Below are 20,323 nucleotides of genomic sequence, written 5' to 3' on the forward strand. Positions count from 1 at the left end.
GTTGTGCAACCAATTACTCAACCAACTGATATGTACAGGACAGGAGGAGGAGATGGAGGTTCACCCTTTCAATAGCCTGGGGTGAACTAATTATCTGTGTCTTAAGATATTGCTACATTAGAGGTCAGATCCTGCCAACCTCATGCCAACCCCTGAGCTGCGAGGCTTTGGCCAGGCTTTCTCTCCCCCTCCAGATGCAGATAGGTAGACCCCAGCTATGAAGAGCTCTACATCTGTATCTAGAAAGCTAGCACATTTGGCAGTTCCTTTCTATAGTTGCCTTCTTTTGAAACATAGACATAAAAAGTGTTATCAATAGCATTCAAGAAGAAATTGCCTGGTCAACCTGGCTTCAGCTGTCACCTCCTGCATTTTGCCCTCAATTACCATCTCTTCAGCACCCAGGCTGGACCTCAGCCAGAGGGAACAATGAACTGGTCAGCTAAGCTGCCTCCTTTCTAAGCAGGCTGGGAAATTCTTATCCAGTCAGTGAAGCAAGGGACTGCAGAAATAAAGTAGGGTCTCCTGGGTAGACACTTGGTGCCTCCCTAGAGAGCTGGGTCTGTGTCTGCCCAGGCCTCGAAGTTACTCTGTAGAGCCACATAAACAAGAGCTTTCACAGGAGTAGCTCCATCTTCCTCATTTGCAGGAGCTGATTTACAGAAGTGCTCAAAGTTTGCAGCTGCAGTCACAGACATCAAGAGCCAGGGTTTGGTTAAATGAAATGCTGTATAGAGAAAAAAGAAACCACTGAAAAATTAGATCCTAATTGGTTCAAACTCTGCCCAAAGTGAATGAGTATTTATGACCTGAATCTCTCTTTGTCTCTTGTTTTGCAACTGTTAAATAGGGATAACTCCACCCACACACACCTGAAAAGGTGGCTGAGGAAACAGCTTTATTAATAGCCCTGAAGCACTCAGTGCTGAAGTGATGAGCACTTGAAAGCCTGTGAAGAAATGGAGAAGCAGGGTATTAGAGGAGGCTCTAGCCACAGGACAGTGATGAAGGTAACACAGCCACTCCGGGGAAGAAGTCTTTGTGGGTCATGCAGTTATAAAGCACAGCACATTATGTGGCATGAAGGTGTAAAGGAAGTGTGCTTGCATTACAGCCCTTGTCATTTGTCTGATATTTAGGTGTAAAGTATCTTTTAACTCTATATTGGAAGGTTGTGCCTAGTAAGGACTGAAAGCCTTTGTGTGATGGCAGTTTGCTCTTTGCTAGTTGGGATGAATTTGGTGGGACTACTCTTGGGCTCTCCTGCTACAAACTTGCTCTCACATTCACTCAGCTCAGCAGAGTTGAAATAGTGATGGAGACAAGCCATCCTGCTAGCTGGGTAAGCTGCCCGTATCACAGATAGGACCAATGCCTGCTGACAGAACAGGACATGGCAGAAGCTGGTCTGGTAGACAACAAGGACTTTATTTACCACCGTTCATTTAACATCTCTTATCAGCACTGAATTCCACAAAGCAGTTGTCAAACTCATGTGAAGAATGAGAAGCAAATTGTTGCAGTTGTCCAAATATTGTAAGAAATCATTTGCATGAAGTGCTACATGTGAAGCAGAAGCAACCTTGGTGGTTTTCAGGAGGCTGAAGTTGGTAGCTGCTCTAGGTTACATTTTTAAATAGCACTGTGCACAGGGTGGCCATGCAAACAAGATGGGTGAGATGGATGGAGTGAGATGCAGGTTTGAATGTTGCTGCTGTAAGCCTGCAGCAGGTTTACAAGGAAACTGTAGTGATGACCTGTGCTGAGGAAGCCATTTCCATAGGTGGGATATAGGGACCTTTCTGGGTTTTGGAGGTGAAGGGACTGGCTGCAGTTAAGGCTCGGAAATATCTTATGCTCTCTGGGCTCTGAGCAGCCTATCTTAGTAGCTTTTGTACTTTTTCTTTTCCTCCCCATTTAAATACTGGAAACATAACATTAACCCATCCTACGGAGGCAGGATTCAACCTGGACCATGATAGAGGTTTGTTCCCAGCTACTTTATATGAAAGGGCTTGAATAACTCTCTCAAACTGCTCATCCCAAGGTCTTCCTAATCTTGTTTTGCTTTGAACCTCAGACCTGAACCTTTTCTGCTGCAGTTGTAGCTTGGTGCTTCTTACCTTTGTGCTGGCTGCACACAAAACAGCTGACCACCCTTTCCATTACAACATATCAGAAACTACTCCTTCCTCTCCAGCTACTTCCCACCCCCAAGACCTTTCTTTTCTAGGCTAAATTGACCCATCTTCTTCACTCCTTTCTCTTAGAGCTGAATTTCTTCCTTTTCTGTGTATTTATCCTCTATATTGTTTTCTTTTGGGCTTTTTCACTTCTGGACCTCAGACTCTGAATGGGTCCTGGCCCTGCACAGGCAGCACAAGACAGCTGTCTCCTCTGCCCTGCACCCAGTACCACAGGCCAATACCCAGTCCCTTTGTAACACCTCCGCACTGCTGGTGATGCTTTGGTTTATGATGCTCTGCAGCCCCCAGATTTTTCCCTGCCATTCTGCTGCCCACTTGGTTATTCCCCAGTTCATCTACCTACAATCTCACTTTGCTTTATGTTTGCATTTGTTCTTGCTGAACTGCGTTTTGCTGCTTTCAAACCATTTCTAAAGTAGTCGAGATCACACTAAGCCCAGCCTCCAGAGTCCCTCTGTCTGAGGTGAACAGGACTCCATTCAGCAGTACCCGCTGTTATTCAGAAGGGACAAATGGCACACTGGATTGTGCCATCCTTCCCCTAAAAACTTCAGGAAATATTCCTGCTCCATCAAGTTGCTGGCATGGCAATAACCTAACATGAGTTCATCCAGTGCCACTGACAGTGATTTCACAGCTACTCTGATTAAGATCAAGAAAACCTAAATGATCCCAGAGAGCAAGTCAGGGGACACTGACTGAGGCACTGGAATGGGTTGCCCAGGGAGGTCGTGAATGCTCCATCCCTGGCAGTGTTCAAGGCCAGGTCGGACAAGGCCTTGGGTGAGATGGTTTAGAGCGAGGTGTCCCTGCCCATGGCAGGGGGGTTGGAACTTGATGATCTTAAGGTCCTTTCCAACCCTAACTGTTCTATGATTCTATTCTATGATTCTATGACATTATTCATGGCATTAATTTAGTTGCTTAAATCAAGCACAGAAATAGGAGGCTGCCTACGTTGTTGTCATGTATCAGGGGAGAGGGCTAGGCTTGGGAGGGGCAGCACCATATTGGCTCCCCCTGTTGTGCCTGCAGCAAGTGCCCAGGGCAGCACCTGGGAAGCTGTGAGAAGATGCTGGTGAAGCCAAACTGGCGGTTTCTGCTGCTCTAGCTGGGAGGTCACAGCTCTCTCCAGAGTGCTCAGCCCTGGGGAGCACAGTGAAGGCTCTGCTCGCCTCTCCACTAGGAGACCCTGTCATTCACAGCACGCTTATTCACTGCTCATAAGTGACAGAAATTCATTAGCATTGTAGTCAGCTTGACGGCAAGGGATGTATTTGGCCAAGGAAGGAAGAAGAATGCTCTCTTCCTCCTGCTCAGCAAAACCAAATATCTAAACTCTCTCCCTCGATGTCTCCTGAGATTACTCCATCAGCAGTTGATTAAAAGCCCAGCTCTGAGCACACCAGGGTGCAGTTCAAAGCTTTCCTCCTGTGGATCAAACAATAGCCTTTGCCATAGCTGTGTTCTTCCCAGTTTTGCATCATCCAGCTTCCCTGCACTACCTCTTGCCAATTCCCACAGTGCCTTCCCGATCCTCTCTCTTCAGCAGTCAGCCTCACTAGGTACAAAAGGAGGAAATTCAGCTCATTTGTCCAGTGATAGAACAAGGATATTTTTCCCTGAGGAAAGAGCTCCCTCTGTCCTGCCCTGAGCAACAACAGCCTGTGGAGCAGGGCAGGAGGTCTCTGAGCCCTGCTTGCTGGAAGAGGAGCGTGGGTTTCCTCAGGAGAGCGGGAATCCAGTGGCATGTTTCCTGTAAAGGAAGTGCTGTTCAGGGTTGCACAGTTCAGACAAAGTGTAGTGATGCAGCGAGCAAACGGATGCTTCAATAGCTGTCCTGGAGCCTTGGAAGGCCTGAACTCAACACCCTGCCTTTGGCTGCTCCCGTCCCAGAGGTGGCCATGCCTGCAACACAGGGCTGTGTGGCCAGGAGATGGGGTCCCTCAGGGTGGCTCATGCTGAGCAAGCAGCCACGTTTGAAAGTGTGGAAAATCTTTGCGTTTCCCTACAGCACACTGGGAGAAAAATACGCAATCCAGGCTGTGAAGTGTTCAGATAACAGTGGGTAATGCAGCGACACAAGATGTTTCTAGTAAGGGAAATGGGCCAAAATGGGGCAGTTTTGATTCTGGAGCTAGGCCAGGTGACTTCCCTGAGCTGCCCAGCCCATAGCCAGCTCAGCACAGCTCTTGCTTTTGCCCCCATGAGTGTCAGAGTTGGGAAGAAATGCCAGCAATGCTCATGCAAGTCTGCACTGTGCCCTGAGTATGCGCTTTCTGTGCTGCAATAAGGATGCAAACTGAAAGCTACTGATGCTTTTGCCCTGATGACAACCACATCTCAAGTGCTGATGCCCTGCTGCTGCTCCTGCCTGAGGCAGAAGAAACTCAACCAAAACACTGATATGCAGGTGGGAACTTGGAATTGCTGCTTTCCACAGAAATGGGTTACTGAGGATGGGTTCATGTCTGCTTCTGCATATTCTCCTCATGGTACATGCAAGAACTTAGTGGCTCCAAAGGCATGTGCTCCTGTCTGTGGGTGGAGAGCCTGTTGTCTTGTAGCCCTGGTTCATCCTGTTGGCTGTAGTGCCCGGAGCAGATAGGCTGGAAATGGCTCCTGCTTTGACACTCCCTGCTCTTTCACTGTCACATCCAGAGCCACTAGCATGGCGTACCCTGGGGGGCCTTCTGAAGCACTGCTGTCTCAGGGACTACTCGCACATCCTCAGACTACTGAGGCTTCCACTAAGGATGGATGTAGTCTCACATAGCATAGACCAGGGGAGAAACAAAGCATTGCAAAGCAGCTTCTTTTTGCTGCCTTCTTCATGGGCCATACCCAAGCTGGGTGCCAGCAGAAGAATAGCAAGGAAATTACCTCCAACATGCCATAATGCTCCTGTCTCCCAGTAGTTCTATCCTGCGTTGTATATTGACAGCTGTGGTGAGAGGGGATAGAGGGGAGCATGACAGTGCATCCCCTGGGGTGTAGTTAAGCTCATACCATGATGTGGAGTGAGAATTAGGTCTCAGGTTTAGCTTCTGGGTCCATAAGCCATTATATTTACAGTACTTTGTGTACCAGTGTTGATATTCCCCTTACAGGGCAGTGGTGAGGTAATAATGAACGTTTTAAAGCACTAAAAAGCTTTGCCTCACAGAACATACCAGTCCAAATGTTCTACAATCCTGAGCCTTTCTTCTTAGTGGGACTGGAAGTACAAAGTGCTCCATTGTACACATGCGAGCCATGGCACAGCCAGTACTGGCATGGCACCTGCTGGGGTTCCTGTCCCTCCCTGGCACCCGTGTCAGTGGTGCTGGGGAGGTGGGAGGCTACCTGGGAGTTTCGCCCCTGGGCTGGGATGTGGAGGCTGCCCAGGGCTGGAATGACCTCCTGCTGGTGCAGGGCTGGCACGGTGCATGGTACCCCTGGAATTTCCGGGGCTCCCGGCAGCACCTCCTCCTCACTGCCCTCCTTTGAGGGTCCAGGTTTCACAGCCAGAGCTGGGGCTTTTCTTCCTTTCCATCTCTGCTGTTTATCTCGGAGGAAACCCATCTCGCTGTTTTTCAACTGCCCGAGGGTGTTTTTCGGGGGTTTTTCAGGCTATTTTGAAGCTCATTTTTCCCAGATGTGCTTTTTTCTTTTCTTTTTTTTTTTCTTCTTCTGTAACTTTTCTTCTTCGCCTGAAAGTTTCCGGCCACGTGACTTTCAACTTACATCCCTGAGGTTCTGAGAAACCACAGGAGGCTGAGACCTAAAGGGAAGGTGCAGAGGCTCGGAAAGGAGAGCAGAGAAAGTGGCAGAGCACGGGCCAGGAGGACAGTGTGCCTCTGGCACGGGCAAGAGCTGGGAAGCCAAGGGCCATCTTGGGCAGGGGAGAGGGAAAGGAAACAAGACAGAAGGCAGGCATCCCAAGGGTACAAAGGAAGCTGAAGAGGCCTTGGGAACCAGAGACGGGAGCCATGCCCCACAGCTCTGACAGCAGTGATTCCAGCAGCTTCAGCCAGTCTCCCCCTCCCAGCAAGCAGGTAAAGTGGGAACCCTTCCCCAGCACTCCCTGGATGGAGGGTCTTTCCAGGTGGGCCACGGGTGGGCAGGAGGCAGGGTGGCACCCACCACTAGCATTTTCAGAGCACACTATGGTGGGGCTTTCTAGGAACAGCTGTGGTGAGAGGGATGCAGGCTGAGCCAAAAGTGCTGGCAGGAGCCTCAGCCGTGAAGCTGGGTATGGGTGGAGAGAGGAGGCCTGGTTACCTAGTGCTATGCCATGGGCAACTGCGGGGCCAGGACCCCTGGGGCACGGTGAACTCTGCGGTACATGCTGGGGAGGCAGCAGGCATGAAGCATCTGTGAGGGTCAGTGCTTTGGTGAGGAGCGTGAGCATGCACCTCCTCATCATGGACAGGATGGCTCAGGAGAAGCCTGCTGGCTTCCTGCTGCTGTGGACAGCACTTGGGACCCAGAAAAGGATGGCCACTTTGGGTCTGCTCTCTTTCCTGTTCAGCCTCAGAGATTTTTCATCTCAGTAATGCTTGACAGAGGGATTTTGTTTTGTTGCAGTAAGTACCTTAATGGTAGGTTGTCTGCTGGGAGATACTGACACAAGCCTGAGGTGGGCCTTTTCTGTCTGAACTTTATTATACCTGTCATCTCTCATTTCTCTAGGGCTACAAATAGGCAAGTACCTGAGACTTTGCTCAGAAATCTTGGGGATGATCAGGGCAGATGATTTTGGGCTTGCAATCAGGGATGGGAATGCATCCTGCTAGAGAAGGGGATAAAGCACAGGGGTTGCCAAAGGATAGGCACTGGACTTGGTGCAGGATATGGGAGCTGCTGTATCTGTGGCATTTGTAGGGTATTGTAGGCAAGGATAAAACGGTTAAGCTCAAAGAAGAGAAAAGATCCTGGGTGGGGTGAAGGGGGGAGAGGATGTGGACAGACTGATGGGCTGGGTAGATAACTCTTGTGGCTGAGTCTTGTAGTCCTGTGGAGAAGTGGTGGTGTGAATGTTAAAGAGTCCACAAAAGAGGCAGTGCAATATGAAAATAGAAGATGAAAGAGTCAGTTTCAACTGTCAGAAGGCAGCAGCAGGACCAGATCTCAGCAGAGAACAGCTACTGCATGAAGCTTGTGATCTGGAGCCTGGAGACCTGTGCTCTCCCCCTGCCCAAGGGTCTTGGGAATGTTGCAGTCAGCGTTGCAGGCATTGCTACCAAGGGACTCCAGAATAGAGCAAGCGTGGAGATCAAAGAGCTGGAGCAAATGAGATCTGGGGAAAACCAAAAGCTCTGAGTCTGTCTAGTTAAACAAAGCAGAGGCCACATTGCACTGTAAGGGTTTACAGCAAATAAAGCTTGGAGGAGGGACCTAATGGGATGAAAGGAGGAAAACGCAGGCTTAATCTCTGTAAAGATAGCTTAGTGAAGGAGCTGGAATGTCTGCAGTGCCACATCCCCACAGAGAGACAGAAAAGGGAAAGGTTTTCTGTAACAAGGAATTCAAGTTATTCTGGGAAGAGGTTCCTGCTCTTGTCCTTCAAGGTGTATCGCAGGCCTGAGTCTTGGTAAAGAAAGTGGTAATTTCCCAGCTTACTAGGATGCCTAAGGGTATCAGACTTGCCCCTCCTGGCAATGGGGATGTCAAAAGCATCACGCATCCCTGGGGTATGGCTTTATCCCGGTGCTAAGGGTGTGTATCTCATGTCCTGTGCTTCAATTATGTTACCTGCTGTGTCCCCTTCCCACCTACTGCCCTGCAGGAGCATGGCAAGGGAGGGGATGCCCAGTCATTTCCATGCCTTGTTTCCCTAGGACTCTTCTGATGACATGAGGAAAGTCCAAAGGAGGGAGAAGAATCGTATTGCTGCCCAGAAGAGCCGCCTGAGGCAGACCCAGAAAGCAGACACACTGCACTTGGTGAGCACTCTCATCCTTCTCTGTCCCCAGTGCTGATGGTTTACATGGGGACAACATGCATTTCCCATGGGGAATTGAAGCAGGGATGCTCAGTTGGTCCAGGACAGGAAACGTGAAGCCAGGGCAGGATGTAGGAGTCAGCGCTCACAGCAAGAGCACACAGCCCAGGACATCTGCCACTAAAGCATTTAGTTTTGCAGCTAGAGCTACTTTAAATCCACCTTTATCTCTTGGTCTGCCATAACCAATTTCCTTTCCTAACCTCTTCTGACTCACTCAGAAGCTCTTTGAAAACACAGGCTCACCCGGCCTGGTTCTCCCCAGGTTTGTGCATGCCATCACTTAGGCAGCAGTGCGGAAGTGTACAAGGATGCTTCTCTGAGATTTGTATTCATTAGTATGGATGATGCTGCAATATGGAGCTGAATGGGACATGTCCTCTGGTCTGTTCCCTGACAGGCTCTGCAGCCCAAATACTAATAATTTTCTGGTATTTTTATATTTCTCCATGGTAGCATTCCTGAAGGCTTTTCTTGTTGTTTAGCATGGATTTCTTCTCTGGTTTTGCATTGCTGCCCTGCTCTCCTCCTGTGGTACCATGGGCACTCCTGTGGCTCTTCCTAGTATGAAGAACTTGACATCTGCTTTTCAGGAGGGATGGTCACTTCTGGCTGTGTGTATTTGGGCAGGAGCATGTGGTTAGTGTTGGAACACATGGGCTGAGCACCTTTGCATTTGGCATGTTGGTAAGTGCCGTGCCATGAGTTTTGGGTCATTGGCAGGCAGGATGCAGAACACACAACCTGCAGTGGGTAGGGGCCATCTTTATCCCTGTGCTAGGTTCAGCTGCCCTTTGAAAAGTGCAGTAGTTGACCTCATGTTCCAAAAAACATCCTTTGACTTAGTGGTCTTCATATTCCCCCATATCTCCATTCTTGGACAGAATTCATGAGAAGATGGTCCTGAACCTTCCTCCTTATTTAGCACCCTCAGTCCATACTTAGAGCTGGGTTTAAGACAGAGACTTCACTCTTTTCTCAGCAGCTGATGATCCTTCTGGAGCTGAGACGTCTCTGGTCTGATTGTATTACATCTGTCAGCAATGATAGTCTGGGTGACTGTGCTTGAGAGGGTTGTAGAGGCACCCTTTCCTGGGAGCCAGTAGTCTCTCCAAGGTAATCCTGGAAGTGGATATGGACTCTGATCCTCCCCCAGGAAAATCATGCCTAGCTGTGCATGAAGAAAAATTGCTCTGCTCTTAGAGCAGATGACGAACCACTGGCTTATGAGATTACTACTGCTCAGCTAGCATTGCTAGCACCCAGTCCTTGCCGTGCCATGTGGATAGCAGCAGAGGGGCTAAGCTCAGTTTGTTTCAGAGAGGATCCTGGCAGGCAGCTAGAAAAATGCAGGGAGGCGAGTAGAGGATGGACTGAATTTTTGCTAACGCTGTACCAGTTCCTGGTGGACAGTGACCCTGCTGTCCCTGAGTTTATTCCCTAAGTGCTCTTTCCCTTTGGTCAGCTCTGTATGAGGAACTTCACCTCTCTGATGTGGTTCTGCCCACAAGAGCATGGCTCAGCTTGAACTCTGGTGGGATGAAAGAGGCCGGCAGCTCTGTCTGCCCCAGGGCTTTGTAGCTTGTTTTGAGGGGAATGAGTCATGGGATGCTGGAGCTCCCGGCCCCTGGGTGATTCCCATCAGCTCCCGAGCTCAACGTCAGTCATGATTTCCAAAGCATCTAGCCACATGAGAGATGTTCCTTTGCTGTGTGAGCTCCTCTTGTGACAGCCGCTGTAACTGCCGAGTGTTTCATTCAACCTGCGCGCAGAGCACGGGCACCGTCACAAGTCAGCGTGGCAGCGGAGGAGCGGCAGCTTTGCTTTGCCGAGGTGATGGTGCAGCTTTACAGAGTCTCGGGGTGCTGGGTCCCGCTTTAGCTGTCTTGGCTGAATTTGCAGAGCCTGCTGCCGTGTTCTCTCTCCCTCCTCTGGTCCTGCCCTGGCTCCATGGTCGATTGCTGCCGGGCATGCTCCAGGCTGGATGGAGCTGACTGCACTTCGGCAAGCAGTAGCGGCTACAAAAGTTCCAGTACTCTTGGGATCACTGGGACAAGGCTGAGCATCATTATTAACCCCTTTGTTGTTATCCTCATTAACAACAGTGTTAATTCGGTCTTCTGAGGCCTCAGTTTCTCTTTTCTTCTGACTCAAGCATCCCCCCTCCTCCCCACCGTGCCGCCGGTTTCCCCGGCTGCTAGCAGGAAGCAGTGAGTCTTTTCTTTCCAGGGCAATGACAGGTTTCCTGTGGCAGGTGGTTTTCTGGTTAAAGACGGCGGTTATTCAGCGCGCCCTCCCCCCGGCCGGGCGGCCCGGGAAGCGGCCGGTGCGTGAGAGGGAGCGAGAAAGCCTGGGCGGGAGCGCGCCCGCAGTCACTTCTCGTAAGCCGGGCCCGGGGAGCGTGACTGGGCCGCCAGCATCCCGCCCGCCCCGGCTGCTCGGGGGAGGGGGGTTTACCGGAAACATGCCGCTCCGGAAACTCTGCGGGGCAGAGGCGAGGGGCTGCACCCCCTGTCCGCAGCGCATCCCTGCAGCGCCCGTGATGAGGAAGCCCCTGTGGTTCTGTCCTTTCAGGAGAGCGAAGACTTGGAGAGGCAGAACGCTGCGCTGCGCCGGGAGATCAAGCAGCTGACGGAGGAGATGAAGCACTTCACCTCGATGCTGAGCTCCCACGAACCGCTCTGCTCCATCCTGACGTGCCCGCCGCCGCCTCCAGAAGTGCTTTACGCCACACACTCCTTCCACCAACCCCATATCAGCTCCCCACGCTTCCAGCACTGAGCCAGCCAGTGGGATGACAGCCTGCCAGCTCCACCGACTGCAAGAAGCAACTTCATGGGGTTCACTTTTCCATCCAAGGGAGAGGGACAGATGGACGGATGGACAGACATCCCTTCCTAAAGCGTGTACTCTGAGTGACTTGCCTAAGATCTTCTCCCTGTGCAGGAACGGCAGAGCCACCAAGAGGCACCTTCAGGCAGTTTCCAGCTTGGATCCTGGGAAGAGGAGGCATTCACAAAAGGGCAGCAACCCCGTTCCCTGGTGCTTGCTTGGGGATGCTCGCAGGATCATGTGGCACTAGCAGCTCCCATGCAAGTGCCTGGCTGCAGCATGCAATGGCTGGAGCTCCAGGGAGAGGAACCGGAGTGGGGGCAGAGGGGAAAGTTGGGGGCCACAGAGTTCCAGGGCAAAACTGGTTTATTTTTGTAAAATAAAGATTGAAAATGCTTAACTCTTTGTTTCCAAAATAGGACCTGAGCCACTCCTAAGGCCCAGCATGACACAGGAACGATGCAGGCAGCAGGAGGGTAGAGCTAGGAGCAAGGGCTTGCGGGGTGATGTAGTTGGGGGGGGGGGAATGCATCCCTCCTTGCTTCAGGGCTGGACCTGGTTAATGGGTCTCATGTGCCACACAGCATCACAGGTCTCTTACCTGCTCCCCCTCCTCGACTCCCTGCTGTCAATGGCTACACCTCTCTATGCTCCCTTTCATGTGTGGAGGTGTGCTGCCATTTTATGTTACCCCACATGTAAGTTTTGGTGTGCTGGTGGGTCAGCACAGCTGGGAAGGAGTACTGCAGTGTGGAGAAGGGTGCTGTGCTGGAGCACACGGGGGAAGCAGGACCTTTGCTCCAAGGCACCCTACTATAAGGCATGTAGCTGCAGCCTACGCTGTTTCCCCTTCCCCAGCAGTCACAGTTCCACCAAAGACTGCTGTGTTATCTTGTGCATTGAAGCAGATGAAAGCTGAAAGGTCAGTGAATAGTACATTAGTTCTGCTGCATCTTATCTACTGGAAACACAAGCTCTGGCCCATAAGGTGGGGGCCTCTGTACCTAACACTCTACCAGCCAGCAGTCTGCCTGTCAGTCCCACTCTAAACACAAGGCTGAAGCCCACCTGCCAGTGTAGGTCCTGTTGCTAATGCTGGCTTAGGACTGCTGCCATCTCCAAGGAGCATCAGCTGTAATTTTTTCATCACAGGGTACCACAGGCTGTGCTGCTGACATAGGCTTTTAATTGACTCAATTTGTAGATGCTCTTCTTTCATGCACAGAGAATCAGTGTACCTCCAGATGGATTTTGGCCTATTCCATTGTCATAGCCTTCAAGAGTTATTAGGAATAGTCTGTCATGTGCTAGGCTGTGCCCATTTTCTCTGTCTGGTTTACACTAGGGAGATGATAACCAAACCATTAGCATAAGAACCAGAGCTGCTGATTTCCTGTACATGGGATGGTTTGAGCCACCTAGACTACAGAGGCCCTTTCCAAACTGCTTTTCTTTGGGATTTGGCCCTTTAAGCCTGGGAGAAACAATTGGCTGCAGCTCTAGAGTAGTCTTTTACAGGCTCTGCTGCTGCTCCTTCAGCTTCTTGTAGGTTTGCTCCTAGATTTTTCACTTGCTGTTCCTTATGGGACTGATGCTCCCATTTTTCCTGGATTACATAGAATCAGAGAAGAAAGCTACTGCTATCTCTCTTGGGATTTGCTGTGCAGGACACTGCAGGCTCATGCTCCTCGCTGGTAGATGCAGCAGAGCTCCAGCAAAGCTTGCATTGTCTTAAAGCATAGTATTGCCTACAGTGATGAGAAACCTCCATCCCCATGGCTATAAAATGTGAAGCTTGGTTTTAGCTGCAGATGGAGCAGGTCATACCCTGATGTATGTATATCAGTTATGCCCATAGAGCCTCAAAACCAGTATTTTTGTTGCAGAGCTGCTGAAATCTGTGATCCTGCAGGCTGGGTGGGGTTCTGTGGGATGCCCACAGAATTGCTAGACTACTCACTGGTAACATCTCAGACTTATTACTGCAACTCAGAACGAAATTAAGTGGTAAGCGGTGAGACTGGGAGACGGGTTTGCAACAACATCCTCTCCAGAACCTAAACAGCATTCTTGGCATCATCAGTTAAGGTGCTCTTCCTCTGCATGGCTGGCTGTGTGCTGAAAGACCTCCAAGCAATGCTGTCCTCCACCGTTTTGGCCAAGCACTGAGTGCATGTTGGTGCTAAAGGATGCATCTTCTAATCTGACTTGTCTTTGCCCCAGTCCTGCCCTCAAAACCCTGATAACAGAAGATGATCTGCATGGTGCTTGTTGGGTGTCTCAATATAGTTTCTCTTTGTTATGAAGAATGGTTCCCCTGGAAGACTGTGTTTATCACAGGAGCAACGAGGGACAACATGTGTTTTCAGGGCCATCAGCCGTTTTGACCAGAAAAAAGATCTTTTCCTGAGGCTATTTGCAGGGCTGCACAAGCATCCTGATCAGGCTGTGTGAGGAGATTGCTTCACTTCTGTACCAGTGCTGTCTCTTGCTTCTCATTCCCAGGCTCCTAGCCTCTACTCAAGCCTTCTCCTCCTATTTTATTCCTAAGTAGCCAAGTGCCTGTCCTCTGGTGTGGCCCTCGCTGTTGTCAGCAAATGAACTGTTCATGAGCTCAAAAGAGGAGCAAAGGGCAGGGTGGTGGCCAGGGCAACCATCCTGTTTGCTTTCGATTGTCTGCTCCTACCTGCAATGCAATTTCTTCTGAACACCCTTTCCATGGCATGTGGCATTTCTAGAGTGTGTTAAGTATTATCTGGCCATGCCTAGCTTCCAAGAGCACCGTGCTGCTTGCTGCTCCAAGGGATGCTTCCGAGCACACAAGTGGAGAAACTGGGTGATGGCTGGGCCTGTGGCAGCTTGTCCCTACCCAAGCAGGAGGTCAGTGTCTTACTGACCCACACTGAAAAGCTCTTTTAAAGCAGAAAAGAGATGAGGGCTTACAGGAGGCTGAGAGACCTTTTCGAGCAAAGGAAGTCCAGAGACAACCCTTCCCTACCAGCACAGCCTACCGTGTGTTTGTGCTGGCCTCTGCTGGGCAAAGGCTGAGCTCTCCCAGGCTGCAATCACGCTTCTCCATCATCAGCTCGTGTGGGGCTTGCAAAGCTACGTGCAGCAGCCAGTGCTGGGCTGGAAGTGGGAACTGAGAACTGGGAAGCATCGCAGGTGGAGGGGTAACAGCTACTAGCTTAAATAAGCATAGGTCTGGCTGGAGCCCTGATGAACTATAATCATCCTCACAGACACCTGAGATGAGAGCTGTGGATTTCAGTGTTTTGATACCCAGGAAAGCTTTTGTAGAAGCACTTGCGCTGGAATTCTCCCCAGCAGCCTTGTCTGAGGGACTCTGCTGTGGATCCAAGACCCCAGTGGTTTGGGGCTGGGAGAGCAGTGAAAGCAGGTGGAATGTGGCACTGGGAGGCAGCTGCTGCAGGTGATTTCCAAGGCTTCGGGGCCGCTGCCTCCACATTACTTGCTGGCGGGTATCTCCTCTGCACACACAACAGAGGTGGCTGGCAAACATCTGTTGATACAATCTGAGGGTGGAGATGGGAAGCAGGGGTCATGAGAATTACATTTTCCCTTACAGCTTTCACTGAATCTCAGCACCTCCTACAGGTCAAGTGATTCAAAGAAATCACAGTATGCACTGCAAAGCACAGACCTTTATTGGCGCTGGGAGCACGTGGGGGTTCAAACCTCCATACACATCTCTGAAGCACAGTAAATTTGCTTTACATTCTCCTCTTGATACAATTTTATCTAAAGCATCCATAGTTACAGTTCGGTAAGTTATATAACTGTAGTCCTCTTATCCTACTGCACACTTGGGTTAGGGCTACAGTGACAGTCTAGTGGTTAAGTTTTAGCTTTCAACTGCTAATACCTGGAGCTACATGCTTAGTTCTTTGTTCAAATTGTTATCATAGCTTACCATTAGGGATGACCCTGCTTCGAAGCAATTTACGGAAGCAGATGCAAGCTACCTACAGGCCTGGATTCTGATGCATTGTTTATCATGCCTCACCAGAAGGGCAGGTTCCCACCCTCGGAGGGGCCCCCTGTTGAGCGCACATTCACGTTTAAGTGCTAAGTCATGCTCATGATAAAAGTAAAGTTATTTCAGCTAGGCCTAATGGCTTAGTCTCACAAGGCATCCTGGCAACTCTTTGTAGAAGCAGAGCAAGTCACACAGTGTGGCAGGTGCAGTAATTTTCTCCCTTTCCATCCATCTAAAAGCACAGGCTCAGCACTTTACAAGCACTCAGTATCAGCATTTCAGGATTGCTTCTATGGTAAGATAAATAAAGATACAAGATTCGGTGCTGACTTAAGCTTGACATATCTCCCCAGATGGGAAGCCCAGGGCAATATTTTATGCCTGGTATTCCCTTCCTGCTTCATCTTCCTCAGCTCAGCTGCAGGCTCCCAGTATGCCAAGTGCCAAGGTGAAGAGACAGAGCCAGCCAGTCCAGGGGAATGTGCATTTGTCCTGCTGCATGAGGCTGTTATGATCCCAGCTGTCATCACTATGATACACTCCCCCTAAATTGATTCACATGTGAATTTTCTCCCTTGAGGGACAGAAGAAGGGGTAATACCCAAGCACAGTATGCGTGGAGTCAGAAGAGAATTAGAGTTTCTTCAGTTTGGCAAAGGTCAGAGTAAGCAGCTCTGTTGCCCACTTTGTTGTGGTCCCAAAGTATTTATGCACTTGCTTCACAAATCCCATCTCGGAAGTCACTTCTGTTAGTGCTTCCAGCCTGTGTCAGCAAGAAGATAATCTCCTGCATACTGAACCAAAGCAGCAGCCCCTAAAAGAGACCTTCTTTCTGCCTCTTACAGTGATGAGCCTCTAAAGCAATGCTTGTCATACAAGAATGCTGTCTGGATGCTAATATTTCAGCACAAAGATCAAAGATCAGAAATCACTGCTAAGAGACAAAGTATTTTTATGAATCAAATGCTGGTGAGAAGAGAAAAAACAAAGTGTGGCATGAGATGGTGAGATTTTCCTAGCATCAGAAATGTGCTCACTTTTTCTGGTTTCTTGTTCTGCCATCACCTTATTGATGGGTGACCTGGAGGGGATTTGAGCAGTGACGAAGCAGTGTGTGTATACATGAAGTTTTTTAGGTTAATCAGAAATCTACCCAACTAAACAATAGGAAATGTATATTCACTTCTTGCCAGTGCATTAAGTTTACTACATAAGACTATTATTTTCTCTTGCAACTGAAGTTGCAGATGCCAACTGCTGAGAGCTCTACTGCTTCGGAGACATCCATGCAGAGTGAGTGTGTGTTCATCCCAACTCCTGCACCAATTCTGTACTCTTTCTTAAGATGCATTCAACTTTTCTCCCCTTGTGGCAGCAGTGGTGTGGTGTCGTGGTCCCCAGGACTTGTCCCAGGTTTGTCTTTTTTTGCTGCAGTGCAAGTGGGAGGCAGAAGAGGGATGTGCCTGAGTTCAGCAGTGAGCCATGCACATCTCCAGTGCTCTTTAATTATTAATGCCAGCTGCAAGCAGTAGGAGATGAAAACCTTTTTTGTGTCATTGGCATGAACTGATATGACTCACTGAGAGGGAGGCTGGAGGATGCTGAGTAAGAAAGACTTACATACTTTGAGCTTTTGGTATTTGGGGTTAATCTGTGACCCTGATCTGGACTGGGGATGTAAATCTAGACTGTGGCTGAGTTTTGAGTCTAGATGGCTCTTTTTTTACTTATTTTATTCTGAGCTGAGTGAAGAGATATTCATGTCCCAAGTGCATGCATGTGCAAGGCAAAAGAGTGAGGTGGGCTTGCTCCAATGACAGAGCAAACAGAGCCTAAGCATGGCTCTCCTTACAACTATATATCTTCACAGCTTTTCACAAGCAAAGGTTGAGAGTCAGGCTTAGATGCTTGAGCAGCGCAGCAGGATAACCACAGTTTTACACAGCTTTTGTATTAGAGCTGATTCTCATCCGGTCAGATCAGAGCATAGGAGAGCAATTTGACATCTGTTTGCAGAAGACCGTGCAGAGGTAGTGTAACCACCCTGTGCCTCTAACCAACAACCAGCATATCTGAAGTAGGACAGGTGCAAGTGGTCTTCCATGCTACACACTCCTTTTCACATCCTTTTCTTGCTGGAAGAAGGCAGCTGCGAATATTAGCATTTCAGCTATGCCTTCCCATGTACTCTTTGCAGTTCAGACCTACATAATTCATCCATAGAAATACTGCATCTGAACTGGACAGGGTTAAATTAAAGTCACTGCTGTGTTAAAGCCAGGCTGTGAACAGGAAGATTAGATCTGTAAAGAGGTGGCAGTTCAAGATGCTATTGGCAGCCAGGGTTGGCAGTCAGGAGCAACAGTTCTGCCCCTGGCAGGGGCACAGGCAAATCTCCTTAACTCTTTGAGTCCTTGTTTCCCCTGTAAAATAGATGTAGGTGATGCATCCCCAGTGAAGTTCTCTGAGAGCTACATATGAGATGTGCTGTTGTTTCCCTTCCTTGATTTATGATTTTGTAAAAAGGCCTTATACTTTGAAGATGATAGGTTTGGTGCTCAAAGTTATTCCCTGCACAGTTTTGGTGATTTGGAGGTCTGCAGGATTCTTTATATGGGGTTTTAGATTGTGAAACTAAGCCATCATGTTTTCTGGAGAGGAAGGTAAATTTTGCAAGATGTGGAATGCTGCAGAGGCTGTATGCTGTAAAGGTAGTTGTCCATCACTGTACGAATTTTTACACAGGAAATGTAACAGGAAAGATTCATAAGGGTTTAGGATATCCATTGTGTATCCAACCTACTGTCATAACCTAATTCACTGCATAAACAAGCTGTACGCTGGATCTTGCTTTCTCGTGGCTCCTGGGATGTAGACAGCTATAGGTGCCAGCAGAGGGCTCGCAGCCTTCCTGCTCCAGGTAGCAACACTGCCTTTATCCAAAGGGGCAGCCCTTGCCAGTCGCTCAGCGCCGTGTCCCCAGGTGTGTATTGCGTTCGGGCGTGAGGAGGAGTGAGTGGTTCTGCCAGCTATTCGAGTCTTGCCATTTGGTCTAATGATAAAACTACGTGACTTCTGAAATCCTCCACTAAAGCAGTTTGTGTGTTGAAGCCATTATAAAACATTCTCCCTCCACCAACAAAGATCTTGTGATCTTCCCTGCAATGTCTGTTGTGAAAGGCTGTGTGGGATAGACTGGGAGATCTTCTGACATCTCTTCTAGACCTTAATACTACCAGTTAAAATGTGCTAGAGCCACCTAAGAACTGCACTTGCTAGGTCTTCTGAGTGAGAAGATGAGATATAAAGGCACAAATCACAATGATGTGAGTTTGACAGCAAGGGACATCCTGTGATCGACCCTTTGAGCTTAAATATTTCCCATTTAAAGGGAGCCTAAGCATGCTCTGAAGTCTCTGCAAGGAACTGCATGGCTGGAAGATCCAGTAGACCCTTGAGTACTTTGCTCCTTGAACCTCTGATCCAGGGTGGGAGAAAAAATGCACCAAGAAATTATTCTTTTCACAAAAAAATTCTCATATGCCTTCTGTACACCTACCAAGCTGATTTTCACCACCCATTCATTATTGCTTTGCTTGTCATCAAGGCCTGTTGCCATCCACTAGAAATCAGAAGGGTGGATTATCATTGCCAGCATCCTCCCTAGCATTTACATTTACTGGGTGGGCTTTGAGAAAACCGAACTTGTTTCGAGGCATGTTCTTCAGTCCTTACAGAACATAAGGGAATCTGTCATAAAGGCCAAGTATATTCAGAAGTTGTATTTCTTGAGATCAGTAGGGAAACCAGAGATGTTACTCTCTATCTGATGGCCTGTACCATTACCTTTAATTTGGACCCTGTTTCTGCCCCTGGTTTAGTGCCTTCCAACCTTCCCAGATACTTTCGACCACAGGATCCTATAACCTTAGCACTTGTGTCAGTCTCCATGTAAAAGAGGTTTCCCTCTAGCTTTTAAATCCACTTCAAGGGGTTGTCCTGAAATATAAATAATTTTTCATGCCTAAGAATTTTTTATATAAAGATTCTCTGATGAGGGAAATCCAAAAGCAGCTGCTGTGTTGCTTCAAGAGGGAAAACGTTCATCTGAGTAGAAACAGATGCGGCAATGGAGAGAGGAAGAAATGCAGAGCGCAGGGGTTTTATTTTGGTCCAGAAATTGGCGAATGATATAAAGGGGTGATTGAACAGTTCACAGAGGCAGAAACAAAACAAAACAGCCCTGAGATCTGAGGACAAGGATTCTGGGAAGTGTGGGCCTGTAGGTATGAAAAATGCTTGACTAGATCAGCTTTGGGGGAGTCAAAGTTGCTTCCCTGCCTGGTTAATGTTCTGGCTGCAGTCACCAGAGGCTGGGCGCTACTTTCATCTGTCTGCTTTTAGCTGTACTTTTCAGCAGGGTCTGTGTTTTAGTCATTCTTGATTTACCGTTTGGCTTTTCTGATTTGACTAAGACACTGGTTTAGTGTGAGCAAATAGCTGCTTGCTTGGCAGGCTCTGACTTGCTATGGATCTTTTGTTGATAATGGCTAAAACTGAGGATTTTTGAGAGCCATTTAGGAGCTGAAGATGCAACTGAAATAGAACTCAAGACGACAGTTTCTGACTCCAGTTTGGAGCAGGGCTGGCAGGAGGCCAAGAATCCAATTTGTGTTTCTTATTCTCCCATGTATATCGAAAGATTTTTCTAGGTGTGTGCTTTTTTTTTTTTAGTCACATGTACAGATATTTAACTGTTCTCAGTGTTTTCTTAATGCATGATAATGTCTCCACAAATCCTTATTATTTATACTCTTTCCACCTTTCCTTTTCTGTAACTTAAGCCTGAGAACCACACTCAGCCCCTGTTAGTCACTGGTATCTTCCTCTCTGCTGCCCAGAGACCTTTGACTACAGCAGACTGCCATACAGTAACTAACTTCATTATTCTGCATTTATCCAAGTTTACAAACTAAAGGTGCCATGGACTGTGGCAGCACTTTCAGTTACAGATGGCTGAAGATACAGTCCTAAAGTCTGTAAATGAATCTTTAGAGTGTAAAGCATTTTATTTGGCACGAGAACTCTGACTAAAGCCATACAGACCTAAATATAACATCTAGGTGACATATTTCAGTTAGTCTTGAGTAACTTAAATAATGTCTTACCATCTGCAAATTTTGCTCCTTGGTTTGCTTTTGCAATTATGAATGGCTGATGGTACTCTGAGCAGTCCCAGTTTGCCATGCTAAAAATTGCCTGTTTATTTCTTTCCTTGATCCTTGCTTTTCACATACT

General features: G+C 48.5%; 2 protein-coding genes across 4 annotated transcripts in view; one reads left to right on the top strand and one right to left on the bottom strand.

Moving 5' to 3' along the window:
- The window catches only part of ACYP1 (acylphosphatase 1), a 428,968-nt gene that overhangs the window by 144,011 nt on the left and 264,634 nt on the right, over positions 1-20,323 (bottom strand). The gene's annotated exons all lie outside the window — the stretch shown is intronic.
- Positions 855-11,425, top strand: BATF (basic leucine zipper ATF-like transcription factor). 3 transcript variants are annotated; one of them, XM_061367412.1, is made up of 3 exons: positions 855-1,010; positions 8,030-8,134; positions 10,768-11,425. In XM_061367412.1, exons 1-3 carry the CDS (start codon positions 960-962, stop codon positions 10,972-10,974), a joined length of 363 nt encoding a protein of 120 aa, XP_061223396.1. In that variant the 5' UTR covers positions 855-959; the 3' UTR covers positions 10,975-11,425. The 3 variants fall into 3 exon arrangements, with proteins under 3 accessions (XP_061223396.1, XP_061223397.1, XP_061223395.1); XM_061367413.1 differs by lacking the exon at positions 855-1,010 and adding an exon at positions 1,961-1,984; XM_061367411.1 differs by lacking the exon at positions 855-1,010 and adding an exon at positions 5,937-6,244.

The sequence above is a fragment of the Neopsephotus bourkii genome, unplaced genomic scaffold, assembly GCF_033783945.1.
Source record: "Neopsephotus bourkii isolate Nb327-2 ecotype Australia unplaced genomic scaffold, CSIRO-AGI_Nbou_v1 NB_1376, whole genome shotgun sequence".
NCBI classification, from domain to species: Eukaryota; Metazoa; Chordata; class Aves; order Psittaciformes; family Psittacidae; genus Neopsephotus; species Neopsephotus bourkii.